General features: G+C 49.9%; 1 protein-coding gene across 4 annotated transcripts in view; it reads right to left on the bottom strand.

Moving 5' to 3' along the window:
- KIF1A (kinesin family member 1A) overlaps positions 1-20,795 on the bottom strand; it is an 89,413-nt gene extending 68,618 nt beyond the window's left edge. For all 4 annotated transcript variants that reach the window (XM_082630899.1, XM_082630900.1, XM_082630901.1 and 1 more), the window contains exons 1-2: positions 20,736-20,795; positions 932-1,099 (exon numbers count right to left, since the gene is read on the bottom strand). In XM_082630899.1, the coding sequence (XP_082487025.1) occupies positions 932-1,037 (106 nt within the window). In that variant the 5' untranslated portion in view covers positions 1,038-1,099; positions 20,736-20,795. The remainder of the gene's footprint in view (positions 1-931; positions 1,100-20,735) is intronic.
- Positions 20,796-23,968: the final 3,173 nt, after the last annotated feature.

The following is a 23,968-nucleotide window of genomic DNA, read 5'->3' as shown; positions in this document are numbered from 1 at the left end:
AGGATGCCGGCTCCCTCTGTGGGTAAGGGTGGGTGGGGCCAGGGAGGGGGGCTTCCGGGTGCCGGCATCGCTCTGATCTCAGCAGCGGGGTGCTGCCGAGAACTCCTTGAGCTGCACGCTGGGCTATGTCCACTCTTCTGCAAACGTGCCCCAACTCAGGACAAAGTCTGTGGCGCCAGAAAGAGCAAGGGGAGGCTCGGGGCTAAGTCCTCTCTGCTGCTCTGGCAGCCAGGTCCTGTGCAGTAGAGGGACCCTGGAGGCCATGCCTGTCCTCCTGACCTTCTCGAAATGGCCATTCTGTCTCTTACTACTCCCTGTTCATCCTGTTGACCCCAGGCCTCCTACTTCTCAGAAAGGCTTGAGATGACTTACAGTTAGAAACAAAACAAAAGAGCAGACAAAGTAGAAAGCAGCTGAAACAAGACAAGAAATCAGGAACCTTGTGCCCTGGGTTGAAAAGTGGCCCCTGTCTACCCAGAACCTCAAAATGTAAGAAACAGGGTCTTTGAAGATGTAATCAGTTGTTGAAATGAGGTCATACTGGATTAGGGTATGTCCAGTGGCCAGTGTCCTTATCAGGTCACACAAAGACACAGACATGCAGGGAAGAAGCCACGTGATGACAGAGCAGAGATTGGGGTGATGCAGCCGCAGGCCAACCTGGCGGCCACAACTGGAAGCCACAAGAGGCAGGAAGGATCTTCCTCTAGAGGAGTGTGGCCCTGTCAACACCTTGGTTTTGAACTCTCGCCTCCACAACTGTGAGAGGATAAATTTCTGTTGTTTTAAGCCACCCAGTTTGTGGTCATTTGTTACTGCGGTCCCAGGAAACCAACACCCGGGGCGGACAAGGAGGGAGCCAGGGCCGGGAGGCCCAGGAGCCACGGCCCCGAGGGACCAGCAGCAACGGCGATCCCATCGCAATACTCACTGGTGGTGCTCCCGGACATCTGGATGATGCACTTGGAGTCGCGGCTCATTTCTCGGGAATTGAAGGGGCGGACGCGCACCGCCACCTTCACCGAGGCCCCAGCCATCTCTGCGGCCTTCGTGGGTCACTCCTAGTGGTGGCGGGGGCCCCAGCAGGCACGGGGGACACCTTGGGGAAAAGGGAGACGTGAGTTAGAAACAATATCCAAAAAGGCAGAACAGACGTTTCTGGCTGGCAATGACAGGGGCTAAATGACACCTGCTCGGATAACCAGTCCACAGGGAAGAGGAACGGAGCAGGGCAGCTGCAGGTGAGAAATGCCACGAGGTTTAGGGAAGAAAGCCAACGGGATGAGAGGAGCCTAGGAAAGCTGGAACCTAACAAGAAACAGCCGATTCGCTCTCTGGGACCCGGAAAGACTCCAGGTGCCTCTGAAGGTCAGAGGCTGTGTGGGACCGAAAACAGGTGTTTGTGGAAAGTTAGCAGAGGGAGCGTCAGGCCATGTCATGGGTTAAATGGTATCCCTTGAAAATTCACATGCTGATTCCTAAACCCCGGGACCTCAGAACGTGACCTTATTTGGGGACAGGGTCCTGGCACTGTAACTGGTTAAGATGAGGTCCCACTGGAGTGAGGTGGGCCCTGCCCAGGGTGACCAGTGTCCTTATAAAAGGAGATGCACACAGGGAGAGTACCACGTGAAGACAAAGACAGAGGTCTACAAGCCAAGGACTGGGGGTAAACCGCCAAAAGGCAGGAGAGAGGCAGGCAATGGTTCTCCCCCACGGCCTTGGAGGGAACCACCCTGCAGATCTGGGACTTCCAGCCTCCAGACTGTGAAACAATACATTTCTGTTGTCTAAGCCCTCAGTCTATGGTACTTTGTTACGGCAGCCCCAGCAGAGTAATGAAGATTCCGAGACCACCATCCCCACCCGGTGAACATCCAGGACCTGCCCCCTCCATGCCACCATCAGGCAGGAGGCCAGAGGCTACCCTCTGGGAGAGTGAGGCTTGGTCCAGCCTGGAGTTCTGAGGACCAGCTGAAGGTGGGTATGAAAAGCCCAGTGAAGATGCCCAGTAGTGGGGGACCCCAGCCTCCTCCTCCTGTTGCAGGGCCCCCACCTGCTGGCTGCCAGGGAAGAGGGCAGGGTTCTCTACTGGGGAAACTGAGCAGGACCACAGCCTCTAGCAAGCAATACAGAGACTAAAACAAATAGAAAAGGAACACAACAGAAAGAGACAAAGCAGGAAGAGAAGGAAAAAAATGTTTAAATACCTTGTAATTAATATCCTCAGAAAGAAAATTTACTCACCCATGAGCAAGTGAGGTATGCTTTTTTTAAAAGGACCATTTAATGAATAAGAAAGAGTCCTTGGAAATTAAGACTATGAAAACAGAACCTTCAAAAGTAAATTAAAAGGTTGGAAATACAATTAAGTAATTTTCTGTGTGAGGAGAGAAATAAAATTTGGGGATCAATGAAAAGAAACTACTAAAGAAATAATTCAAGAAAACTTCCCAGTACAGCCAGCCATGAGTTTCCAAATTCAAAGGGTCTACCTACCCCACCTGCTATAAAAAGTCAGAAACCACAGCAAACTGTGAAATTTCAGAACCTCGGGGCTAAAGGGAAGATTCCAGAAGCTTCCAGAGAGAAAGGATGGAGACTCAGAATGGCATCAGCATCTCATAGATACCAGATGAAGAAACACTTTCAAATTGCTGAGGAACGGCAACTTTCAGCCTAGAACTCTGAGCTCAGCCACACCACAACCAGGAGGGAGGGTGAGAGGAAGACCCAGGAAGACTCAGCAGGAGGCTAGAACCTGTGCTCCAGCAGGTGGCTGGTGGGGCAGACGTGGGTGCGGGCCCAGCCCGGTGGATGGTGAAGGGGTCCCAGCAGGACCTTGGGGCTGCCTCGAGGCGGGGACGTCCCTCATCGGAGGACAATGGAGGGGACCCAGCCGGGGAGAAGACGGGGCTGCGAGCGGGAGGTGGTCTCCCCACCTGGAGAAGCATCCGTCAGAGGGTTTGATGAGAGATCAGTGATGACCCCAGGCGTTACGTTATCACTCGTTCCTGATACAATGTTCTCCAAGAAAGAAAATATAAGCAGAGTCCACTCCTGAGAGCAGCAGGAAAGAATGTTCACTAGTTCTGCTGATGTAAACACAAAATACTAACCAACACACAGGAAACAAACACAGCAGGAAGACGGGGAGAGGTGTTGCATGTGGCGGGGTCGTTGGCAGTGCGACGGGGCAGAAAAGCTGACTCTGTCCCAGTGGGATCTAAACGGATCAGACAAAACCAAAAACGGAATGTGGAGGGTGAGGCCCCGGGCGGGGCTGCTTCTCCCGTGGAGACTCGCAGCCCTGACGGACCTGGATGCCACGTCTCCATATGTTACTTTGGAAAAATTTTAAGAACAAACAAAAGGGGAAAGCCAAGAGGGAACCCACGGTGTGGCCAGGCTCGGGGCAAATGCCTGAGGAAGGAGGGCAAGGGCGCGGCCACTGTCAGCCACCACGGAGTGAGCCTCTGCACACGGCTGCCACTCCCTGGGCCTGCTTGGCCACCACCCAGGTGTGAATGTGAAGCTGACCCTCACGTCCACTTGAAGGTCACACTCACATGGAGGAGGCACCCCTCCCACCTCCCGAGGACGCAGGCCCCGGGCAGGCTCCATGCCAGGTCTGTGCCGGCTCGAGAGGGCTGTCCCGCCCTGGGCTGGAAGCCCACGGGCCCAAGATGAGTGGACAGAGCAGTGCCCATGAGACTCGGGTGAGCCGGGAGGGTGATTCCATGGAACACTGAGGTTCCATGCCATCTCCCCTTCTGAAAAGGGAATCTTCTGCCTCAGTCTCCCTGCCTGTAATTGACACCCTCAGGAGAATCTGGCCAAAAGACCCCCTTCTAGAATGGGGCAGGGACCTCTGTGCATGGACCCCAGGACCAAGAGCAGGAGGGGTCTGCAGAGACCCTGGGGACCCTCTCTCTACAGTTGGGGGAGGGCATGGCCAGGGCTGAAGTCAATGCTGTAAAGCCCAAGGCCAGCTCCTAGGCTCCCCAGAGCAGGCTGGGCACGGAGCAGGACCGTCCCCTCAGGCACACAGCTCTTCCAGAGGCTACAGGGAGAGAGGGAAGTGCCAGACCAGCCAACAACTGAGGGCCAACCAGTTCAGGACACAAGCAAAAGCCCAGGTGGGTGGGGGGAAGAATTCAGGGGCTGGAATCATGCCCAGCTCCGCCCCACAGCCCCTCACAGCCCAAGTGCGCCCTCATCTACACACCATGAATGTTTTTTGCCAACACTGTTTCACCTTCTTACATCCATGTATGACCATCCAGGGTGGACTGGAGGACGTACCTCTCTGAGAATCCATGTTTCCTTATGCTGGAAAATCTTTACCCTTTCGAAATTGAGAAAAGCCTTAGGACATTCTGGCTGGAGTGGGAAGAGTAGGAACAAGGTCATGAATTCTTGGTGGGAATGCAAACTGGGGTGAGATTTCTAGCAAGCCTTTAGTAACAGGCCTTATGCCTTAAAAATAAAGGCCATATCCTTTGAATACGTGATTCCCAAGTGCCAAAATAGGTAATAATTAGAAATGAAGAAAATATTTATGAAAGATGTTCAATTTGACATTGCAAAATTTTCAGTTCTCCTCAGATTTAGCTATATTAATTCAGCGCAATTCCAATAAGCAAAATATTCCAACAGGATTTTCAGTGGAATTTGGCAAGTATTTGGAAGAGAGTTTTGAAAAATAAGAACAAAGAGGGGGAGCATCCCCTACCAGCTATCATATTTACTACAAAGCTACAATAATTTACGAAGTCTAGTAGTGGTACAAGAACAGAGAGATCAACGGAAAAGATGAAGCTTGGCCACAGACAGACACACACACAGAGACAAATCCAACATATGATAAAGCAGCATTGCAGGGATTGGGTAAGATTGCTATTGGACAATTGGCTATCCCATGTTGAAAAATAGAGCTAGAACTTTATCTTGGAAAGGGTTACAAGAACATATAGGAGACTCTGCTTATGGCTCTGGATAGAAACTATGCATTGACACCAAGCATGAAAAACAAAGGAGGACTTGTGCATCCAGGTGGCAGAGTGGCTGGCGGCAGAGGGTTGCTCCCTCCCCTCCGTGCACAACTAGAGGAGCTGCATACAATTTTTAAATCTGTTTGAAGGTCTAAGAGTTACAAAAGCCATGCAGACAGGCAGGCCAAGATTCCAGAGATGGGGCTACCGGGGCAGGGGAGGACTTTCCCCAGCACTTTCTCCCTGAGCGTTTTGCATTCTGGTCACGGACTTGAGGCTGGGAATCTAGAGTTTTTCCAGGCAGAAAGCCATTGCTGAGGGATGGAGAACCTGCAGAACTTTTTGGTGGAGAAAAACAAAACCTGAGAGGTCAAGATCCCTGGAGAAAGAAGCAGAGACTTAAGCCGAACAAATGGTCAGTTCTCCCCTTAAGACATCTGCCAAACTCCGAAGGCATGAGGGGCGGAAGTTTAAAACTCAAGTAGAAAGCGTCTGGAAATCAAAGAGAAGTCTTCCACGGTCTCAGGTGCCAAGGAGTCAGAGGTTAGAGTTCTGGGTCCACTGGGAGGAGGGGCCACAGCAATCACGCCAGGGCCTGATTTGAAAGCCCTGAAAGGCACAGAATCTAAAAGCAGGGCAGAACCACAGGCAGGCCACACCTTATCAAACTGCAGCCAGCGCTGACTCAGCTTGGTCTCTGACTGAATGAGGGATGACCCTCACTCCACCTGCCTGGAAGAGAAAATCTGAGCCATCTGGAGCCTCGAATATGCATTCACAGGCACCATCTGAGACTAATCAAAACTCACACGTCATGAAAAGAGACAGGGCTATATGACTCAAAACAAATTGGGAAAGAAAGGTAAAAAGAAAAAAAGAAACAAACCTACATATGATCCAGATCTAGGACTTATCAAATGAGGACTTTAAAATAATCATGACTTATATGTTCAAAATAAGAGAGAAAAGGATGGAGAAAATAAATGGAAAATGGAGAATTTTGCAAGAGGATTTGAAACTATAAAAAAGAATCAAATGGAAATTTTAGAACTGAAAATACAATAACTGAAATTAAGAACTGAAGAGGTTAGACACATCTGAAGACAGTGTTCAGGAGGTGGAGAACAGGTAAACAGAAAGTTAAAGAACAAAGAAAACAAAGAATGGAAAATATAAAAGTGAGAGTCAGAGAAATACAGGACACAGTGAAATGGTCGAACATGCATGCAACTGAAATCTAAAAGGAGAATAATGGAATAGGAGAGAAGCAATACTTTAAAAGAGAATGACCATTTATTGTCTAAAACTACTGAAGTATATCCATCCAGATTCAAGAAGCTCTGCAAACATCAAGAAAACTACACCAACGCACATCATAATAAGACTGTCGAGTACCAAAGATGAAAAGAAAAATATTAAAAGCTGGCAGGAAAAAAAAGACCTTTAAAGGAACAAGAATAAGATTGACAATTGAGGACTTCCCTGGTGGCACAGTGGTTAAGAATCCGCCTGCCAATGCAGGGGACAAGGGTTCGAGCCCTGGTCTGGGAAGATCCCACATGCCACAGAGCAATTAAGCCCATGCACCGCAACTACTGAGCCTGTGCTCTAGAGCCCTCAAGCCACAACTACCGAGCCCACGCACCACAACTACTGAAGCCTGCATGCCTAGAGCCTGTGCTCCACAACAAGAGAAGCCACTGCAATGAGAAGCCTGCACACCACAAGGAAGAGCAGCCCCTGCTCACCACAACTAGAGAAAGCCCACATGGAGCAACTGAAGACCCAATGCAGCCAAAAATAAAATAAATAAATTTATATTTTAAAAAAAGATTGACAATTGACTTCTCAACAGAAATGATGGAAGCCAAAAGACAGGTTCTAAGGCTTCAACATTAAGTAGAAAAGTAATCATTTATATTAGACTGTCAAGGATACTTGTTTCAATTACTAGGGTAACCATCGAAAGAGCAGAGAAAGAATGTACAACTAACAGGTTAATAGCAAGATAAATAGAAAAAATTTTTAATATTTTTATTAATCCAATAGAAGGCAATACAGGAGGAAAAACAGAACAAAAAAATGTCAAATGGAAAATGAAGATTTAAGACTCTAGATAAAAGCTCAAGTCAATTAGTATGGACTATTGTTCCAAGTCAAATGTTACAGCTGTCAGAACAGATTTTTTTTTTTAAGTTATAGTCTGTTGACAAGAGACATCTTTAAATAAAAAGACACAGAGAGGCTGAAAATAAAAAGATAAAAATTTTTCGTTTTCCTATCCTTTTTTTTTTTTTTTTGAAGTGGACCATTTTCAAAGTCTTTATTGAATTTGTTACAATATTGCTTCTGTTTTATGTTTTTTGTTTTATTGTCTTTTTTGGCGAGGCATGTGGGATCTTAGCTCCCCGACCAGGGATCGAACCTTCACCCCTTGCATTGGAAGGCGAAGTCTTAACTACTGGACTGTTAGGGAAGTCCCTGCTTTGCCTATTCTATCAGCTACTGAAAAGGAAAAATATCTATCATGCACATTCTTTTTAAGTGCCCATGGAACATTTACTAAAATTAGCCATATGCTGGTCATAAAGTAAATGCTAACGAATTTCAATTTATAATTAAATTCATTAAATTCATAAAATTAAATTCATATGTTCTCTGACCACAGTAGAATTAGGCTATACATCAATACCAAACAAAAAAGCAATAAAAAACCTACAACCAGGACTTCCCTGGTGGCGCAGTGGTTAAGAATCCGCCTGCCAACACAGGGGACACAGGTTCGAGCCCTGGTCTGGGAATATCCCACATGCCGCGGAGCAACTAAGCCTGTGCGCCACAACTACTGAGCCCGCGTGCCACAACTACCGAAGCCTGCACACCCTAGAGCACATGCTCCGCAACAAGAGAAGCCACCGCAACTAGAGAAGAGAAGCCCGCTCACCGCAACAAAGAGTACCCCTGCTCACCACAACTAGAGAAAGCCCTCGCACAGCAACAAAGACCCAACACAGCCAAAAATAAATTAATTAATTTAAAAAACCCAAAAAAACCTACAACCTCTCGACTGTTTGGACATAAAGCAATACAATTCTAAATAACCTATGGGTCAAAGGAAAAAAAACTCATTGACTATTAGAAAATATTTTGAACTGAATAATGAGGATGCAACATATCAAAGCTGTGGAGTGCAGTTCACACAGAACTCACGAGGAAATGTATAGCTTTAAGTCATGGGGGTCGAGGTGGGGAGTCCTTCACAGCAGTCCCAGGTCAATCCAGAACCCACCGTCCCCAAGGGAGTTGTGGGTTTGCCAGGCAGACCTTCGGGACTTGAAGGTTTGCCTTGAGAAGGACCCGGTGCACGTGAACCAGCAGCTGAGGCTCTGCCAGAGGAGGATTGTCATCTTGTTCACCCCTTAACCCTGGCGCCAGCAGGAGATGCCTGGAGATGTCAGGGAGGAGGCTGGATGTGAGCATTTGAGGAGGGGGCAGGGCAGGAAAAATGCATCAGTTGCTTGTGAGCACTGACTCTTTAAGTCATGGAGATGGATGAGATCAAGGAGGGAGAAGAGTTAGAAAGGAAGAAAGAAATGGGGGAGGAGCAGGTGGGGAGAATTCTCAGGAGTCTAGCTGCTTCTCTAGCAGACTTTGGACCTGTCTGCCCAGGGCAGCTGGGGGCCCAGTTCCTGAGCCTTGTGAGGACGTCCGCGGGCTGCTTCCCAATTTCCCTCCGTGCCTTTGGCTTTCCTGGACCTGCTGTCAGTTACCACATGGGTTCTGCTTTTCATTTTCCAAATGTGGCTGCTGAGCCTTATCTTCTGTTTTTTTATCCTTATGGAAGCATTTAGGTCTTTCTTTAGTTTACCTCTACTGTTAATTCAATGGCATTTAAGGAGGGAGAGAAGATAAATTAGAAATGATGAACCAAACACTAAATTCTATATAATTCTATCTATGTAACTTCTTAAACTGGCCAAAAATGAGCAGAATAGCACATTATTTAGCAATCTAGAGCTAAATAACAGCAGTAACGACAACGAAAAAGTAACAACAAACAGCTAAAGGGAGTTGAAAGAGGTTGCAGATAGAGAGCAAAAACTGCTGATTTTCTAAATGAGTTTTGTAGATACATTCGACTCTTCTAAATAATGTTCATATTTTACCTAAAAAGAATTATTTTTAAAATAATTGCCAAACGGTTCAGGGAAAGAGGGAGATACATTCGACTCTTCTAAATAATGTTCATATTTTACCTAAAAAGAATTATTTTTAAAATAATTACCAAACGGTTCAGGGAAAGAGGGAGAGAGAAAGCTAGCTCACTTTCAGTTGACAAGCGCTGGTGTGCATGAAAACAAAAATCAGTTTTGCTCATTAAAATTAATATTTCAAAACTGATGGGGGGAGAAAGGTGATTGAGACACTCCTATTTCTGGCAATATGATGGATGAGATACCCTCCCATTAGAAATCACCTAGAAATTTGGGATAAATAACAAGCATCAGAATAAAAGAATTCTGGAAAAGGGGGGGAAAGAGGAAGAAGGAGCTGAAATGAACGTGGGGAGCCCATCCCACAAGCCCATCCAGAAGGAAGCTGCAGGCGTTTGCTGATGCCAGAAATGCAGAGAATTGGGTTTCACCTGCTGAGTGGGGGGATGGGAGACATAGCTTCAAACACAGGCAGTCGGGACTGGAATCAAATGTCACAAAAAGTTGGATCCTGCAAAGTTACAGCCCCCGTGGAGTGGAAGGCTGGGGAAAGCCATCTGCCGTCAAAGGGATGTGGGCATTGGTCTGAATGACTCTCAGCTCCCTGTGGTGAACAAGCCAGCGCTTCTGAGAATTTGAGGCCACAGACCTGACCTCATGCAGGTTTGGGTCTAAAATTCACCTGCAGGATCAGGGAAGCCCAAGGTTGAGAAATTAGCTCAGAGTAGGTCTCAGGTGTTTGCACCCAAAGCACCTCACAAAGGCAGATACAAATCCTCCTTGGAAATAGCTTCCTACCCTTGGGGTCCCAGTATTCCCAGAGATGAAGATCAGTCAAATAGGAGCTGATGGTGAAATATTACCCAACACAAGAGATGAAATTCACCATGAGAATCAGGAAAAAAAAAAGGAAAAGAAAATCAGAATTAGATCCTCAAGGACCTCAGACGTTACAATTGTCAGATACAGATTATAAAATAAGTGCACTTAAAATGTTTACAGAAATAAGCAGGAATGGGAAATAATGCAGTAAAATATGAGGGAAAAACCATGCAGAACTTTTAGATATAAAAATGTAATCCTTTAAATTTTAAAACTTAGCAGACACGTTAATCAGCAAATTAAATGGAGCTGAACAGAGAATTAATGAACTGAAAAATATGTCAGAAAAAATTACCCAGAATGGCCCCAGAGAGACAAAACGATGAAACCATAAAACAGAGGTTAGGAGTCATGCAACATGGAATAATTCCTTAATTTACCATGGCAGTTTTAACACACCTCTCACTAACTGACAGATCAAGCAGACATATAATTAATAAGGATGTAGAAGATTTGAACAACGTAATAATCATGAACTAATGAACATATGTGCTCCCTTGCCCTCAAAAATTAGACATACTTTTCTAATACATAGGGAACATTTTCAATATTTTACCTTGTAGTAGGCCATAAAGCAACTCCTAATAAATTTCAAAGACTCTGTATCAAATGATCATGTAATTTGAACACAACTAAATTAAAAATCAATAAAATATCATTAAAACCCATATGTTTAGAAATTAAAAAAGATAAACTTCTAAATAACCAACACAAAAAACAAAAAATCACTACAGAGCTATAAATAAACTTAGTAGTAAATGAACATGCAAATACTACCAGCAAAATTTACAGCACTTCCACATCCAGCCATGAAGGAGTTACAAGGACCATACTTAACCTCCCACTGTAAACAACAACTAGCAAATTGGACAAAATAGATGAAAATAACTGTTTTCAGACATGGCACAAAAGGCACTGAGAGAAGGGAAACATATGAGTCTCCCTTCCCTCCAATCACTCCAAATCTTCCCAGAGGCAATTTACAGACCTCAGGCACTGGGAGGTGGGACCCAAACAGCTCAGCAACTCTGATGAGTTGGGGAGATGGAAGTCAGAGTTTGGGTAGGTTGCAGCTGCTGGAATCTGTGGGTCAGTGTTCTGGAAAGGGAACAGTTGCTCAGTAATAGAGCTCCAGAAATCTGCATAGGGATACCCTTGCATCTTTGTAGACTACTAGTCCATGCCCATGGACTGGACAAAGAAGACTGAAGACTGAAGAATTCCCAAAGCTCACACAAAGTCAGAAGACATCTGTGCTCCCACCAGCCAGAATACAGTTCTCTTGATTCCTCCACCCCAGGCCCCCAGACATTCAGTAGAGACCCCAAAGAAATCATACTTTAGTGTGGGCTTAACTATTCCCAAAGTGAAATCTACCCTAGAGCAACTCTAAAAAAGCTTAAAATCAGGCCTTGAAGGATCAAATAAGTCCTCAAGTAATTTAACTGCCTGCCAAAACAAAGCCCAACATTCTTTACAGGAAGAAAGCATAATTCAGATGCTCCACAATGTAGAAATGCCTAGAATTCAATTTAAAAAATTACTACACATGCCAAGAAGCCAGAAAAGATGACCTATAACCAGGAGAAAAATTTGTCAGTAGGAACTTGAATTTTCCTACAATCATTAAATAAATTGATTCAATAGTTTAAAATATTAACCACCAGAAAAGTAGAAGACTCAGATACTTTTTATGAGTTCTACCATGCATACAAAAAACCAGATATTTCCAATCTTGTACAAACTATTTAAGAGAACAGGAAAAAGAGAGGGAAACAGAGGGAGAAAGATTATATCCCCAACTCATTCACTGAGGCTAATACGACCTTGGCATCAAATTAGACAAAGAACACTTGAGAAATGACCAATTTCACTGATGAACATAGATAGAAAAGTTCAAAATATTGACAAGAAAGTCCAGCAGAAAATAAAAAAGATAATGCAGTAGGTTTATTTCAGGAATACCAGTATGGTAATAGAACGCATGGCTTAACATTAGGGTATCTATTAATACAATTCACCACATATCAGATCAAAGGAGAAAAAGTCCAAATGAGGTCCTCTATAGATACTGAAGAAGCATTCAGTCATTTTCAAAATCCATTTGTGATAAAACTCTTGGCAATAGAAGGATAAAACTTCTTTAATCTCATAATAGGTATCTAGTAAAAATCTACCCAAATACCACACTTAATGGTGAAATAGTAGGAACATTTCCTTTAAATTCAGGAACAAGTTCCAGATGCCTGCTGTCACCACTTGTATTCAACACTGTAGTAGAGGTTCTTGCCAGAGTGATAAGGCAAGAAAAAGGAATAACATGGGCAAAATATGGGTTGGAAAAGAATAAAACAAATTGCCATTATTTGCAGACTATTTGCTTATCTACACAGGAATCAAGAGGATCCAGAGACATATTACTTGAATTAGTAGGAAGGGTCAGCAAAGTTGCTAGGAACCAGCCATGTTAGTATGCACTAGAGACAAGAGTTTAAAAATATTTTTTAAGGCGGCATTGAAAAAATAACCAAAAATATAAAATATCTTCATAGGAATCAAGGTCACAAAAAATACATACATCTTTTATGAAGAAAACTTTTAAGCTTTACAAAAACATTATAGAAAATCTAAATAAATGAAGAACTACAACCTGTTCATGAAAAAGAAATTTAAATGTCTTAAAAATGTTTATTTTCACCCAAATGAATCAAAACATTCGATATAATTTCAAATGAAATCACAAACAAGTCTTTTTGTGAAACTGGACAGATTGCTTCTAAAAATGTATATGGCATAAAATACTACAAATACCAATAACAAGCTTGAAGAAACACAAGAGGTAGAAGGCAAGAGGCCCCACCGATAACAAGACCTAATATAAAGCTGTAGTAATTAAGACAAGGTGGCTGGGACAAGTAAGTCATCACCATTGTTAACAGAAGGGACCCCAGAAACAGACCTGCACACACAGCCCTTCTGACATCTGACAAGGAGGCTTTACAGGCTGATGAGAAGAGAAAGGGGTGCTGAACCAGTGATGCTGAGAAAACAGGTGTCATGGACTGAATGTCTGTGTTCCCCCCAAATTCCGATGTTGAAACTCTACCCTCCAGTGTGATGGTGTTAGGGGGCGGGGCATTTGGGAGGTTATAGGTCATGAGGATGGAGCCTCATGAATGGGATCATTGCCCTTATAAAGGTCCCAAGAGAACTTGCTCCTTCTCTCTGCTCTCAGCCATGTGAAAACACAGTGAGTCAGCCATCTGCAACCTAGAAGAAGGCTCTCACCAGAACCTGGCCATACTGGTACCCCCCTCCGGGGGCTCTGCACCCAGACCAAGCTCGTGCCCTGATCTTGTACTTCCAGCCTCAGAGCTGTGAGAATTAGTTTCTGTTGTTGTTAAGCCCGCCAGTCTGTGGTATTCTGTTATAGCAAACTACGGCAGACTAACACAACTGGCCAGTTGTACAAAATTAGATCCCTTTTTATTCCAAAACAAATTCCATGCAGACTGAAGACCTAAATGTGAACAACAAAGTTTTGGAAGAAACCGAACACTCTTATCTCCCTGCTCACCTTTAAGAAGGATTTCTAAGTCCATGGAAGACACCAGAAGGAAAAGTCCAGGCATCAAGATACCATTGAAAGGGTGAAGAGAAGCCCACCCACCTGGAGATGTCTGTAGCACATATGATCAACAAGGATTCATGTGCAGAACATATAAAGAACAGACAAAATCAAAGAAAAGAGACACAGAAGAAAAAATGGGCAAAAAGACATGAACAGGCAAATTACAGGACAAGATACTCAACCACAATAGTAATTAACAAAGTGTTGTCTAAAACCACACCCAACAGATCCCAACATTAAAACGTCTAACAACCCCAACTGTTCTAAGGATACGGCAACAGGAACTTACAGATCACCTGGGAAAAGTTCATTGGTTCAACCACTTTGAAAACAACACGGCAATTTTCTAGTAAGGCTTCAGACCACATGGCCAGCCGCTGCACAACTAGAGATGTTGTGCATGAGTCCAGGAGTTGAGAGGGAGGGAATGGAGATGCCTAAATGCCCCACAGCTGGAGACCAGCCAGTCATACAGGAGCTCCATCCAGACATAAAAGTGAATGAAGCGTCCTAGGGAATCTCACAAACATGGTTCAGGCAGCAACGTGCAGACAAGTGGACACGGTGAGATCAGCCAGTAGAGCCTCACACTCCTGGCAACACTACGGACAGCCCAGGGGTAAATAATGGAGCTCTGAGAATGCTGACGCCGAATTCAGGGTGGCAGGGAGACCCTGGTCAGGGGTCCAACCGACTGGGGCCAAGGCCTCAAAGTGGACCTCCAGGATGTCAGCAGCACGGACGGAACTCTGCAGGCTTCTGTGGCCCCATGTGCAAAGTGGGTAAGACAGGCCCTCCCCCGACTCCATGAGGATTAGGGGAGTGGTCCTCTGTAGCACAATAGTGGGGGCCTCCGGGGGCTCTAGGCTGAGGGCTCATGGGCCCAGCGGTGGGCAGGAGTGGGGAGTGAGGCTGAAGAGGGTGCCCTGGGTGCAAGTCTGCCTGTGGAACCACCACTTCGATGGTGAAACCCTCACCCCTTTCCCTGCCCCCTCTTCACAGAGGGCCATGGCTTCCAAATCCTCAGGCAAAAGGTAGGAGGCTCTTCCCTACAGAAACGGAAGAAAACACCAGGCAAGAGTGAGGTCCTCGATGTGGACGCTGGCCCCCTGCACTCTGGCGCTGGGGGCACAGCTTGGCATCCGGCCCCCACACCTTCACCTACAGCAAAACTGCCACTGGGCACCCCCCACCCCACACTCGGCTCCAGTCGGAATCCCACCCAGATCGCAGGAACCCTTCCGCTCCCCAGCAGGCTTCCCAACGGCTTCAAAGTGAAAGACCAGTAAACCAGCAGAAAACAAGCCCTGTGAGAAAGAGGTAAACCACAAGCAAAAACAAGCAAACCAACAAAAAACCTTTATAAACTTACTCAGAATGTTTCAAGAAGAGGCTACATTCTCAAAACAAGAACAGGATGCTATGAAATGGGAACACTTAGAGACAAGGAAGATGGTTCTTTTAGAGATAAACAGTGTAAATGCTGAAACACAAAACTTCCCCAAAGAACTCGAAAATGAAGTCCAAAAATTGTCCAGAAAATAGGACATAAACAGGAGACAGAATGAGAGAAGAGGCCAGAACACCAGAAGACCAATGCCTGAATTCAAGGAGGAAAACAGAAAAAATGAAAGGGAAGAAACATGAACAGATGAAAGAATAGAGCTTGTCTTCAGTTGAAAAGTCCCGCTGAGCACGAATAAACACATAAACCCACATGTAACCCAACTGCATGGATGGTCAGGAGTCCGCAGATAAAGAAAGGATCCTAAAAGATTTCAGGGAGGAAAGTCGAGTTGCTGACAAAGACTTCTCATAGGTGACTGGATACAGAAGGTGACGATGACAAAGGCTTCAGAGTGATTTACCAACAAAAAGTGCCCCCAGACAAAGCATCGACCCAGCGTGAGGACAGACCAAAGACACTCTCAAGAAGCCAAGGACTCATCACCCTTTTTAGGATGTCACACAAGGATGTGCTTGAGCCAAACAAGACAGGAAACTAAGAAAGAAGCAGCTCCGGGGCCCAGCGGACAGAGAATCCAGCCCAGGGGATGCAGCGAGCAGCAGGAGGGAGGTGGCTTCTGGGGGTGAGAGCGCCAGGAAAGAGGGGACTCAGCGGAAGAGAGAATGTGATTGAGAAGCTGGGGGAAGGTGAGGATGAAAGGAATGCATTCAGTACAAGAAAGGGACAGCTGAGATTGTCCACCGCATCACTGCTCGTCCTGGAGCTGCCGCCCTCCTGGGCACGGCCTCGGCCGTGGTATAGCCCTGGCCCCAGAAGCAGATGGAGAGTGAAGACCAGATGACACTAGCAACTGAGTCACCCTCTGCCCCAGCCCCATGACGGCCCCCCAGAAGCATGGTCCCCACTGACCCACAGGCCTTGAGCCTTGATGACCAAGCCGTGCCCCTCACCATCCTGGCTTGAGCTGATGACAGATGGGGAAGGAAACTGAGGACTACCTGAGTGTTACTTGCAGGGCTGAGACTGGGGTGGGGGAACAGGACTCCTGACACCCCTGAGGATAGGCCAGAGGCTGGGCTAGGGGAGGGGGCCTGCAGGGAGCTGGGCCTATAGGAGCAGTTGGGGCATCCCCATCCTTATCCCAGAGCTGCATTTCAGGAGCCCTGACAGGCCCTGATGGAAACAGAGACACACAGACAATCCCCACCCCTGACAGAGAGGCAGCTGCTCACCCTGGGGCCACAGGAAACGAACTCCTTGGGCTAAAGCCACTGGCCCAACAAGGAACCGGCATTTGCTGAGTGGCCAATGCGTGTAAGGCACTGTGCTGGCACGGGATGGGGTGGCAATGGGTGGGGGTGGGGGGAGCAGAAAGTGCTAGAAGAGCAACGTTTTTGGAGTCAGAGGCAGCTGGGGTGGAATCCCAGGTCCTCCGTGACAAGTCACATGCTTTCTCAGGAGCCTCAGCCTCCAAATCTGACAAATGGGTACAACGCCACCTGTGTGTTGAGGTGTTGGGAGTGCGGACAAGGGGGCACACGGAGATGTGCAATGCAGTCTGCTCCTAATCAGTGTTCACTTCCTCCTCACTGACCCCCAAACTACCTACGTGGGGTGGGGTGGCCCTCAGGGGTGCTTACGGCAGGCTTCAAGGTGCTGGCAGCACTGGAGGGGGCTGGAATCTCACAGTGGGGGGTTATGTGGAGTGCTCCAGGGGAGAGAGGACCAGGAAGGAACAAGCCGGGTGAGGGCTGCAGAATCTGTGTGTGTGAGTGTGTGTGAGAGCGTGTGTGTGAATGTGTGAGTGTGTGTGAATGTGTGTGTATGTGAATGTGTGTGTGCGCGTGCGTGTGAGTCTGTGTGAGCGTGTGTGCGCGCGTCTGTGTGTGTCTGTGTGAGTGTGTATCCGAGTAGCGGCTCCAGTCAGCCCAAGGGCCAAGTGGGGAAGGGTGAGGAGTGAGAACAGGAGGCCAGGGCTGGGGGGTCCTGGCTTGTCCTCCCCAGACCCCAGGGAGCCCTGAAACCCAGGTAGAGGGAGGGGCAGGGGGGGCATTTCCCCACTCCCCGGCTCCTGAGCGGGGGATGAGGCGGGGGCGGGGGAACCAGGGCTCAGCCGGCCCAGACACAAGGACGGGATTAGGAGATTAAATCCAGCAGAGGCATTAGAGAGGCATCAGGCAGAAGCGGGGCCCAGCCACTCAGGCGGTGTGTCCTTCCCAATCCCAGGGGTGACACCCAGGAGGCTGCAAGGGGAGCGGCTTCCGGCAAGCACGGGGGGGGGGGGGCAGCTGGGAGGGAGCAGGCTCAGGGGGTGTGTGTCGGGGGAGGGCAAAGCCCGCAGGAGGGGCTGGGGAAAACCCCAGAGGGGTCAGGAGGCTCAGCCTCAGCTGACCGCTGACCTTGACCGTACCCTCCACCCTTCCAACGTCTCCATTACTCTGCACTGGGGCGCTGGGGGAGCCTGGGGTCAGCCAGCGCCCCTCGGCCGGAAGCCAGGACCCTGGTGGTGCTCAGCAAACCTGCTAGAACAGGTGGGACGGTGAAGCACACCTGCCATCAACCCCATCCCCGCCCCCTGCCCTGGGCCTGCCTGTGCAGGGTGAGGCCAGGTGGGAAGAGTTCCATCAGCTAACTGGACGGAACAGAGTACTGAGCAGGCCCAGCAGCCTGGCGGTGCCCCTGGGCACCCTGGCAAAACTGAGAGGTTTGGGGGAGGGCATGGTCCAGCCCCTCCAGCATTCTCAGAGGTGCTCCAGGGTATGGGGCAGGGGAGACAGCGGGAGTGGCACATCTGGGTAGGTGTGGTGAGCCTGGTCCTTTGGGCCGAAGAATACTGAACGGGGAGTGCTCTAGGGAGCACGTAGGACTGGGCAGGAGGGCAGCCACGCACTCATCCTGGGGGTCACTCGCTGCGGAGTGGCCCCTGGCCAGCCACTCTCCATCCCAGGGGAGGCAGCCCAGGCCCCTCCAGACTCAGAAGGGTCTCAGATCTGAACGGCTTGGCAGGCCTGAGCACAGGCCCTGGTCAGTCAATCCTAAAGTCCAGGGTGGGGTTCCCAGTGCCGGTAGCCCCTCCACGGGCCCCAATCCTGTGATAGCAGGACCCCATAAGAATATCCCCCCACCCTGCCACGCCCAGCTCACCCACGTTGGCTGGCCTATTTGAGCGGAATGGGCCTATGAAGACTGCCCCATCCCTTCCGGGTCTTCTCCTGAGGCTATGCCCCCCATCTCCACCTCCCACCCATGTCTGTCCCCCCCCAGTCCCGGTCCCTCCCCCAACCCCATCCCACCCTCCAAGAGCCCATGGGAGGACTTCCCTGCTCTGCGTCCAAAGGACGTGGCCAGCCCTGGGTCAGCAGTGGTGACACCAGGGGGACTGAAGGGGGACAAGGCTGGGTGGCTGGGCCCCCTGTGCCCAGTGAGTCTGGGTGTGAATCCCGCAACACCCCACCTCTGGGCTTTAGGCAGAGCCTCAGCTTCCACCTGGCCATGGCTGGCCCATCGGGAGGCCCCAGGACGGGCAGTCTATGGGCCACTCCAGCGGGGGGAGGTGGACGGGAGGACACTCAGTAGGGCTAGCAGCCAGTGGGTGGACATACAGCAGGCACCTGGCAGGCCCTCCTCAAAGGGGCCCTCCCTGGGAGCCTTGGGGTCGTGGGGCCCTGACTCCACGCCTGATCTTCCCTCTGTCCTGTGGACCGCACCCCACAGGCAACTCCCTGCTCATCTTCAGATCCGGGCATAGCATGGGATGGAGTTTCTAGTCCCTTCCCTGGCTTTGACCCAGTACCCTCACAAGACTTCACACCCAGGTAGGGACTGACTGTCCCCTCCACCTCATCTGGGTCTCTCAGCCAGCGGCCTCCTTGCAAGCATCAGCCCCTGAGACCTGGCCCCGGCCCCGGCAGCATCCTTCACCCTACACTGCAGACGCTGCAACCCACTGGAAGTGCCACACCTGCTTCATTCCTGACGACCCCCACCCCTCAGGCTCAGCTAAGGCGGGTGGCCGACCACACCTGCAAAATGGCCGCCGCAGGTACAGCCCCAAGCCCCCACTCCAGACCCCAGAGCTTCCCTTCAAACCTGCAGCAGCTTTCTCAGACCGAGAGAGGGATGGGCACGGTTGCCCCATTAAAGGGCCCTCAGCCAGCTCGAGAGCAGGGAGAGGGTGGGTTAGGTGTGACTGTCCTGCAGAAGCGCGCGCTGGGTGTCACGCTGACTCCCCAGGGTTAGGACAGGGACAGCCCTGCGCCGCAGGGGCCTCTCCGCACCGCCTCCTCTCCGCAGCCGCAAGATCCAATCCTTTGCTCTAACAGGCCTTTATCCCAGCAATGCAGGCATCCCCTGGAGGGGGCGGCCGCTTGGGGAGGGGTCCGCGGGTCTCTGTGGGAAAGTCCCTCTTCCCGGGAACGTGGGCGCGCATCGGGTCCGCGCCGGGGCGATGTCGCGCCCGCGCCAGGCAGGCCCCATGACTTGGCATTCCCTCCTTCCCCTCCCCCTTCCGCCCCTGCGGCCCGAGGTCCCCCAGCCCACCCAGCGCCAGGCAGACTGCGGCCCCTCCCTGCCCGCCGGGAGGGCTGCGCGGTGGGTTTGGAGGGGAAGTAAGGGCGAGAGGCAGCTTAAAGGACTAGCGAAAGGGTCTAAGCTGCAGTGTCCCTGTCATCCGAGCCCAGGCGCCTGGGGAGCGCCGCCAGCCGAGACGTCGCGGCCTCGCAGCCCCCTCCCCTCCTGCAGGCCACACCTGTTACTGGGGCGCTGGCTGCGTGGACGCAGGCCGCATCCGCAGGCGGCCCCTCCCAAACCGTGGGTCTTTCTGGAAGGGAGAAGGGGTCTCTTGGGAGGAGGACGCGACTTGGGGTGGGGCGATGGGCAGTCTCGGAGGTGCGCACCAAGCTGGCGGCCCAGCCCTACCGCCGCAGCCCCCGCCCGCCTGCCCGCTGGTTTGGCTCTTGGCTCCAGCATCCGCCCTCCCCCACCCCGGGGACCAGGGCCTCTGCCCGCGCCCGGCAGCCTTGAGTGCCCTCCGCTCCGGCCCGGCCGCTGCAGTCGCGCCCCCTCCCGGATGCCCCATCCGCATCCTCTCGCCTTTTCTCCATCCCTCCCCTCCCCCGCCGGTCCGGTCGCAGTCCCGGCCGCATCCCTAGGAATGGCTCCACTCCAGGGGAGGGGAAGATCGGGGAAGGGGGGAGGGTGTCTCGAGATGCAGCCAGCTGCCTGCGCCCTCCCCGTAACGACCCCCGCCCATCCCAGACGAGAGTCCCCCTGCAGCCGGGGCCGCATCGGAGGGGCCTTTCCGGAGGGCCCTGCCCAGCTGCTAAAGAAGGGCGGACACCCCTGAATTTGCACCATTGTTCTCCGCGGGGACGGGGGAGGGTCGGGGGAAGGGAAGGGGCCGCGCGGCGCCAGCGCCTCTGGCAGAAAAGAGGACGCCAGCGCAGGGCGCGAGCTCCCCGCCCCGGGGCGCAGGCGATGCAGGTGCAGGATGCGGGGTGCAGGTTCTGGACGCGGGGCTCGGGAAGCCGGGAGAGCCGCTGCCCTACCTCTCCGGCGTCACTGGCGGCGGCCCGGCATGAGCACGGGCATGGGCGCTGGTCCCCGAGCGCGGAGCTGCTGCCGCTCCCGGGCTGCTCTCGGCGCTCTGACGGCGGCGCCGCGTGACGGCTGCGGGCCCCCGGCCCGGCCCGCCCCGCGCCCCTCCCGCCGCGCTGGTTGGCTGCGCGCGGCGCCCAAGCCCCAGCCGCCAGCTGGTTTGTCGCGCGGGGAGAGGGACGGGCGTCGCGGCTGCGGCGGGGATGGGGCTGGGGCCGGGCTGTGACATCACCGCTGACACCGCCGTGCGATAGGTGGGGGAGTCGGGGACCGACACCCGGGCCCGGACGCGCCGCCCCCTCCCCTGGCGCAGGCCTGGGCGCCCCCCCCACCCCCGAATTTACCCACGGACCCGGCGCGCCGGGCCCTCCCCGACTCGTACCCCTTTCAAGTGGAACCACTAAATCTTCACCTGCCCCACCCGCGATGCCAGCAGTACAGACGCATCGACGCTGAGGGACAAAACTCTGGTGGCCTCCCTCCTTGCACCGTGGAGGGGCTGTCGGGGGTGGTAGGGATACTGACTTCTAGGTGTAACAGGTGAGTTTCAATCGCGCCTGGCGTCTGGGCAGAGCCCTGGAGGGAGACCAGAGCATCGCAGACAGCCCTCCTAGCGGGGATGATGCAACCGGCCGGCCAGTGGACCTGCCGCTTCTCCTCCCGTCATGCCTCGGGTAGAGACCCCCGCCATCCTCTCGCCCCACTTCTCCAGGTCGTCAGCGCCCCCGTCCTCACACCCTGTTTCTCCAGCTTAACTTCCTTGGACCAAGTCACACGCGGCTCTCGGTCCACACTGGCAAACCCCAGCCTTTGTCAATCCCCCAGCCGGAAAGCAGGCCACCAGGGACGGACTGGCATCTTTGCGTGCCACCGACCTCCTTCCGCATACCCCATTGCTGGGCAAATTTGACAAAGCCTCTGGCCAGCTCACCCACCGGAACTGCGGTGGGTGCGGTGACGTCCTGCCGCCCTGAAGCTGGGGCGCCGGGACCCCCTTCCCACGCAGCCCCTGCGTCAGCCTCCTCCGCATCCCCAGGACCTCGGTGGCGTCGGGCAGGTGCCAGGCGCTGCCCCCAAGGTTTACCCGCTTAACCATTTACTCCTCACACTGTGCAGTAAGGGAGGTGCTTCACCTCAGTTTGCAGCATCCGTGGGGCTTGTGCCTTGAAAGTAGCAAGGGCACAGACACATACACTTCTGCAAAGGAGACCACCCTACCCTCCAAAGCCCCCCAGGTAGCTTCTGTTTTTCTATTCCCTGGCACCACCTGCATAAAAGAGAAGTTATTGTTCTTCCAAACTTTTGGTAGAAACAGTAAAACTATGTGGGCCCCCCAGGAAGGGTGGGTCTTTTATCCTTTTATTTCCATCATAGTTATCCCTCTGGTCAAATTCTCTATTTCTTGAGCCAGATTTGGCATTTTACATGTTTCTAGGAATTAGTCCATTTCACTGAGGTTTTAGAATAAATACGAGCATATTTATTCTTATACCTACTGTTTCTGTACTTATTTCTCCTTTTTATTCTGTATTTTGCTTATTTGCATTTTTCTCTTTTTTAACATTTTCAAAGGACAAACTTATACTTTGTTAATCTTCTCAACTTTCCCTTTATTTCATTTATTTCTGTCCTTATCTATTATTTCCTTCCTTCCTGGTTCTTTGGATTTGATCCGTTGCTCTATCTCGAGGTAAATTCTTAGCTCATTTACTTGTAACTCTTCTAAATTGCTGATCTATTTAAAGCCACAAAATTCCTTCTATAGCACTGCCTTAGCTGGGTCTCACAAAATTTGAACATACACTGTTTTCATTATCATTCAGATCTAAATATTTCTTAATATTCCAGGTGATCTCCTTTTAAACCCAAACCCATGTGTTACTTAATAATGTTATTTATTTTCCAATAGTGTTTCTTTTATTATAAACTTTTGTTACCAATTTCTAATTTAATTGCATTATTGTCTGAGAACATAGTCTGTGTTCCATAAGGATCCTGGCAGGAAGCAGATGGCACACTCAAACTGAGCAGGGCTTGGTAAAGGGAGTACTTACAAAGGTGTGGGTAGGAAGTAGGGAACCACAGAGCTGAGTGACACTGTCTCCTGATTGCCCCAGGGGTGGGGGGTGGAGGTGCCCTGGCTAGGAGCAGAGGCCTCAGTTGAGGAATGCAGCCAGCCTGAGCACCCATCAGAAGGGACTTGGGAAAAAGACCCTTGAACCTCACTCTCTGCTATCTGTCAGTGCTCCCTTTGGCTGAACTCACCCACTGACATGGTCTATGTAGGACAATCTCTTAGAGCATCGGGCAAAGGGGATTTAGAAGCACAAATGGAGGACAGCAGCCCAGTCTGCGTGTATTTCTCCTCTGGAACTTATTGAGGCTTCTTTATGTCCTAACACATTGTCTATTTCTGTAAATATTCTACGTGTGCTCAAAAGGTTGTGTTCTCTGTATGATGGGTATGAAGTTCTGTATGTATTTAAAAGTTCAGAATTATTAATTATATTGATCAGAATTTGGAGATTTCTGCTAATTTTTGTCTACTTGAGCTGTTAAATTATAATTTTTAAGTTAAAGTCTCCAGTTACAATTGTTGAAATATCTACTTTTCCGTGCAAATCTGGCGGGTGTTGCTTGATGGACACTGAGGCATACTCTTAGGTATTTAAATGATTTTGATGGATGTGCATTATCATTCTGCAGCCCCTTTCATCATCATGCATGTAATGTCCTTCTTCATCTGTTGCTTTTTTTTTTCTGTTTGTTTGTTTGTTTTTGCTTTAAATTTGAATGTCATATATGAAGAGGTCAACCCAGTTTCCTTTGGTCCATATTGGCTAGTATGTCGTCTGCCAACATTTTTATTCTAAACTTTTTGTATCTTTAAGTGTGTCTCTTTTAGGCAACCCATTGTGAGGATTTCAAAATGCAGACTGCTTCCACCTTTTACTTGGAATTTAACCCACTCACATTTATAGAACTGTTATATTGAGACTTAGTTTTGCCATCTTATTAAAAATTTCCATTTATTATATATATTCTTTCCTGTTTCTCTTTGAGTATATATTCTTTGAGTATATATTCTTCTGGTGGTTCATCCTTATTCTTATTTTTATTTTTATGGCAATTGCCCTTAATTTAAAACCCTCTTTCTTTCTTTTTCTTTTTCTTTTTTCTTTTT

Source organism: Mesoplodon mirus (genome assembly GCF_964341445.2).
Source record: "Mesoplodon mirus genome assembly, chromosome: 8".
Classification (NCBI taxonomy): domain Eukaryota; kingdom Metazoa; phylum Chordata; class Mammalia; order Artiodactyla; family Ziphiidae; genus Mesoplodon; species Mesoplodon mirus.
The sequence above is the reverse complement of the archived record's forward strand: the minus strand, read 5'-3'. Positions and strand labels throughout refer to the sequence as shown.